Source organism: Alligator sinensis, unplaced genomic scaffold, assembly GCF_000455745.1.
Source record: "Alligator sinensis unplaced genomic scaffold, ASM45574v1 scaffold1238_1, whole genome shotgun sequence".
In the NCBI taxonomy this organism is placed as follows: domain Eukaryota; kingdom Metazoa; phylum Chordata; order Crocodylia; family Alligatoridae; genus Alligator; species Alligator sinensis.
This window is the reverse complement of record NW_005842436.1, coordinates 892,738-898,556: the sequence shown is the minus strand read 5'-3', so window position 1 is coordinate 898,556 and position 5,819 is coordinate 892,738. Positions and strand designations below refer to the sequence as shown.

Sequence of the window (5,819 nt, the reverse complement as noted above, 5' to 3'; positions counted from 1 at the left end):
GGAAAGAGACTCATAAACTACACATGGTACTGGAATGGGAACTGTGGCTGCATGGATGCCTGATGTGCCTATTATACAAGGCGTAAATATCTGAAGCATGAATGAAGACAACATACTGACACAGAGCACTGAGGCCTGATCTGAGGAAAAAACCCAAAGCTCCCCTATGCAAAAGAAGGCATATGGTCAAGGCCAAATGCAATTTTTTTCTCTTTTTGTCAATGGGCAACAAGAGCAATAAAAATACATTAACGGATGAAATTGGCTACAAGGACTAAATTGCAGCCTAAGGACAACTGAAAGCCTGGTCTCGAGTCTAAGGTGATTAAGAAAAACAGAAGTAAGAAGTGCACATTGACCTTTCAGCCCTTTGTGCAGAGCTTAAGTGGCAGGGCACATATGTGCTGTATAGATTTGGCTTAGGCAGAGACCAGGATCAAACATACAGCCTGAATGCCCATTCAGAGAGAAATATGCATGTGGGCAAACATAAAACAAAAATGTCTAATTCTTCAACTGCCTCAGCTGTTCCACATATTAGATAAACTGGGGTTTCCAACTTGCATCAAGGGTCTGTGCAGCAACTGAGATTACCTGGAGCACATGTGCACCATGCCCACCAGTCACACTCATCTTCCATCTGCATACCTTGCAATATAGTCAAATAAGAGGCAGCTTTTTTCTGACGTGGCTCACTTTGGGGAATGGCAAGCCAGCAGGGAGGAAGGGGGAAATACAGTGAGTCAGAGGTGGCTTTCACTCCTTCAGCACCAACAAAACAGAACAGAGAACCTGCCCCCCAAAACTGACTGTAGTTGCCTGACGCTTTGAAATACTTTCAGCATTTAGGCTGAAGAGGCTGGATGCCTTAACATTTGCTTAAAGTGCGCCAGTGCCTCTATATACCCAAGGAAGCTCACCTCCCCCCTCCCACTTTCTCCAAGATAACTCCTTTAAGCCCCTACTGCCAGATTAATGTAATACACAGACCCCCTGTCCATATAACTCCAGTGCCAGCCCCATATCTGTTTATCACACCACCATCACAAACTTAGAGCTCTAAGACATCTCCTTGCTGATCAAGTTTCAGACCCTGGAAGTCTTAATGTGAAGAAGGATCCATGTTTATCACCTACCAGAGACAGAGTTTCCGTACATCATCCTGCTAACCATGCTCATGGCTTCCATGATTTTTACAGAGAAGTTGTAGGCATCTTGCAGATACTGCACCAACATCTCCTGCTTGACCATTTCTGATGCTAGCTGCTCCACTAGTGCAAGATCTTCACTTTCAGTATTATCACTGTCATTCAAAGGCTTTGGGACACAGTTTTTTAGGTGGGAACCTACACAGTGAGATGATAAGTCCATGAACAGAGCTGGCAACTTAAGTGAAATGTTCACAATTGGATGGCATTTTGTCACATCTCCCTTCAACCCACTGACCTTGGTCAAGATCTAGCAGTCCCCATTCCAAGAATATAAAACACCATTGACCATAAATCACCATTAAGCAACCAAAATGGATTGCCAGTATAGCTCCAGTGTTCTCCACTGAATCAATGTAAACTGGCAGGCATCAAGAACAAGATTGTGATATGCTGTTACGGGTTATGAATCTGAGGATATGGACATGTAAATAATTACCGTAATGTGAAAAGGAACACAGCGTTATTGCATATCAGCTGCTCTGCAGTAATGTCCTCATACGTGCTCTTACCACATGAGAAGTGGGCTACCTACCAGAGTTTACTCCTCTTTCACTAAGGGGTTAAAATCTAGTTACCTTGATGTAAGAGGATGCAGATAAGCAGTAACAGAGTAAAGCAGCATCCCCCTTTTATCCTGCATAACCTGTGCCCTGAAAACATCATGACTGTCACTTGGAGGGAAGTGAATCTGATTCCTGGAGGAATTCAAGGTAGAGGAGAACCAATTCCCATTGGCTAGGTTCTCTCTGGGTGTGCGGTGATTGGTAAAAGGAACATTCAGGAGTTTAGATTAACCCCTACTGATGGCCCCCCAAGGGAAGCTGAGACTGACGGCACACAAGCCCCAGAAAGCTGCTGTTCTGACATAATGATAGAGTAACTGAGTGGAACTGAAAGGACTAAAGTTCAAGTATGAGGAAAGCAGGACTTTTTTTAGTTCAGGGGTGCTCAACCCTCAGTTTGTGGGCCAGATTCAGCCCCAGGAGCCATGTCATCTAGCTCGGGGGAGTTCCCCATGAGTCTGAAAATTTGATGGCATGGGATTGGTGGCAATGTTATCTGCCACACCCCTGCTGCCAAATTTCTGAACCTCTGGGAAGTGCTGCAGACTGGATAGCATGACCCCGAATGCTAGATTGGGCATGCAGGATAGTGAGGGGCCTGATCCCAGTTCACAGGAGTGCGCAGAGGCGGTGTGAGGCCTGATTCAGGCCCATGGGACCCACTTTTGCCATGCGGGGCCCTATTCAGGTATGTGGGGCTGGGTGGAGGTAGCGCAGGGCCCAACCCTGATGCACAGGGCCCAATCCAGCCCACAGACTAGCCCCATATCACTTTTGGTACCACAGGTCTGAAAAGATTGAGCACCGTTGGTTTAGTTCAAAGTTGGTTCGATTTGGGAGGTCTGTCAAAGCCACGACGAGGAAAATACTGCAAGATCATAGCTCTAGGCATAGTGGCACAGAAAAAGCCAGGATGGGGGCAAAAGAAGCTGGGTGGGTGTACTCACTTCAGGGGCCACTGAGGCTTTAATACTCTAAAAGGGTGGTACTGACATATGATGAGATCAGAGGACCAATTCATCATGACAACAGACCCAAGTCAGTCTTGAAGAAGTGTCCAAGCAGACTAATTTAAGAGAGAAGTTTTGACAGAAAGGCAGATCACTTATTCTCTATAGCATTTTGATTGAAGACCAAGGAACTGACTGACCCAGGGCAGGTACCTGTGTAGAGTGCCTTCAAGATGCCCAAGATCATGGCTTCCTTGTCATCCTTCAACTCGGAAGTGCTGATGAAGGGCTCTATTCCTTGGAAACAGCTCACAGCCTCCTGTGTAAGGCAAACAGCAGCCCTGGCAGAGGGGGTGCAAAACAAAACATCATCTACCAAATGAAAAGAATCAGAGTTTTAAAAAAAAAACCTAAAATGAAAAAACACTCCCACATCAGATTCTTCCAGCTTTGCCCCTGGATCCACACCTAACTTACAAGTGGAAGCTTCTAAAGTATTGCCTCTGCCCAAAAGTGCAATGTCCCCACTCACTTATAATTTAGCTTCCTCAGTAACTGGATAATTTGCTCTGCTGTATCCTGTGCAGTGTCCTCAACCTCTACTGCCACCTCTCTCTCCTCTTCTCCCTGTTGTGGATGAAGGAGCTGTTGCACCGTGGCCTTGAGCTCTGGCTGCATTGCTTCCCACTCCTCCTCTGGTGTAATTGCTAATGCTATAAGAAAAAAGACATGCAAACCTAGTGATACAGACTCAGACTAGAATCGGAGAGAAGGAAGCACAGCTGGGAAGAAGACCTGTACTTCCCCCTTATATCTACATAGCATACATCATCCCTGTTGGCTGGTCTAGCCATGCCTTCCTTCCCTCACTAAGTGTAAGACTACTGTGACTTCAATAGAAGGTAGAATAAGTTGAAAGGAATGTCAGCTGTGAGGACACAAGATATCCACTGAAAAGAGCAGAAGAGAAGAAGTTACCAGATGCAGCCCTGTGTTTGTCCCTCATTTCATGCAGCTTCTGCATTTCCTTCTTGAGCGGCTCAGCCAAGTCAGAACAGCTTATCTGGGGATATCAAGAAAAGCAATATAGGGGATATTGCACTCTTTATACTCCATATTCTTAAGCCCTGAAATCCTCCTTGTTCACCCACAGCTTGAATTCAGCTCCCGATGAAATACCTTAAAGACATAGTGGGACAAAGTCCCAAAGCCCAAACCCCACATTTCAGAGGAACAGCCCCCTACAGCAGACTCAAATCAACTTGGTGCAGGCTGTAAGCAGAGCCAAGAGCCATATACTCTGACCATGTCAGAGTCCAGCATACACAAAAGTGCATCAGGGAATGTAAGACACACATTACAGCACCTGAATCTTGGGAAAAACTAGGTCTCTAAATCTGAGCCTGATTCACAGCCAAAAAGTGCATGAACATTTGACAGCACAGAGATGCTGGTGCTCGTGCCTCAAAGGAGGAGCATGAATTCCCAACAAGCTATACCTAGGGATCTATGCAATTCAAGGCAGTCGATATTGCAGAGAGATTGCAGTCAGCCACCATTTCTGTGGGCTGAATGCAGCACCCACCCCATGACACTGATTGGCCAAGAGCCCCCTCCCCCGCACTGATTGTTTGTGAGGGCTGTCTGTCATGCAGCCCCTCCCCTTGCCAGCAATTGTAGGGGGAGAAGCCACATAACAGACATCCCTCTCAGCGGCACTAGGGGCAGGGGTAGCAGGTGGTGGCTGCTAATTTGGGTGCTCTTTCATGCCCTCAGGCCCCCTTCTGCCCAGCTGGGCTGCAGTGCTGTGAGAACTGCTGGCTCCCTCTGGGGAGCTAGCATTTTATTTTCAGTAAGGTGGGTTTTTTGGTTTTTTCTTTTTTTGCAGTCAGCCTGCCAAAATTGCAGAGCCCATTTTTTGCAGAGCCCACCATTTTCTCACGAAGTCCACCCAATTTCACAGTTTCCATGAAAAACGTGCAATCACAATTTCAGTAGGTCCCCAACTATAAGGGTTTACCTTGCAGGAGAAAGGGTTGTTGGAAAGAAATGCAGCCAGCAGCTGGACAGCATTCTTCACCACCATCACTGACTTGTCTTGGAGACGGCCAACTGCCAGACACACTACTGTCTGGAATCGAGTCAATGGCAGGGCCTACACCAAGAAAAGGGAAGAGAAGTTACCCAGAAGCCTTACATGCATATAAAAGTCACTTACTGCAGTAATGGGAGCTCCTTGAAAGGTATTGTTGATAAGTACATGCTGCAGAGGGTGAGCATGCATTTGAGCTCAGAGACATTTTGCTCCACTAGCATCTTCATGACATGCATGAACCTTGCTTGCATTCATTTGTTCCAACAACATAAAGGTGTGCATAGTTCCCACTGTTTAGTTTCCTCTCTGCTGCAGCACCCCAGAATGTTAGGGAATCAGAGGAAGAGGATAGAAGGTGCAGTTCAGGATGTATTTGTGGATAACAAACTGAAGAACCCCAGTTGCTGTAGCTTCATCTGATCTAAAAGTGTCAGTGGTGGTGCAATGTTTGAAGGTATGCTTCAATCTCCAAGCAGCTGCCTCACAGATGGGAAGTAGGCACCAAGTTGAAGGGGAGACACCTGACATGGTGTCCAGAAAACATTGGTTCACATTTGTCCAAATCTATGTTGCTCCTATGTCTGAAATGGGCCAAGTGGCTGCCAAAGGGAGGAGAACTGAAATCCTAGGTGATGGACTGCATCTCTCAACTGTACTATCAAATGGTCTGGCTGTGATCCAAGGAACAGTGACAGGTTGTTGAGAAAGGCTGCTTCCCCAATGAAATACTCCCTCTCTCGGTGGTACAAGAGGTCTACATAAATAGCACAAACATGCAGCTGCCTAGGTAAGTCATCTCTGGTCTTACTCCAGTCAACATCCTTATAGGCTTGGCAGTGGTATGTTGGCTAGCACTATGGAAGAAAGAGACTTGGGGGTCATCATTGACCACAAGATGAACATGAGCCTGCAATGCGATGCTGCGGCTAGTAAAGCGACCAAAGCACTGGCTTGCATCCATAGATGCTTCTCAAGCAAATCCCGGGACGTCATTCTCCCC

The 5,819-nt window shown here is 46.5% G+C and overlaps 1 protein-coding gene across 1 annotated transcript in view; it reads right to left on the bottom strand.

Moving 5' to 3' along the window:
- NCAPD2 (non-SMC condensin I complex subunit D2) overlaps window positions 1-5,819 on the bottom strand; it is a gene marked incomplete at its 5' end in the record, with an annotated part of 58,768 nt that overhangs the window by 41,981 nt on the left and 10,968 nt on the right. The window contains 5 exons of the mRNA XM_025211935.1: window positions 1,137-1,346; window positions 2,938-3,065; window positions 3,257-3,437; window positions 3,703-3,787; window positions 4,745-4,879. Coding sequence (XP_025067720.1) covers window positions 1,137-1,346; window positions 2,938-3,065; window positions 3,257-3,437; window positions 3,703-3,787; window positions 4,745-4,879 — 739 coding nt within the window. The remainder of the gene's footprint in view (window positions 1-1,136; window positions 1,347-2,937; window positions 3,066-3,256; window positions 3,438-3,702; window positions 3,788-4,744; window positions 4,880-5,819) is intronic.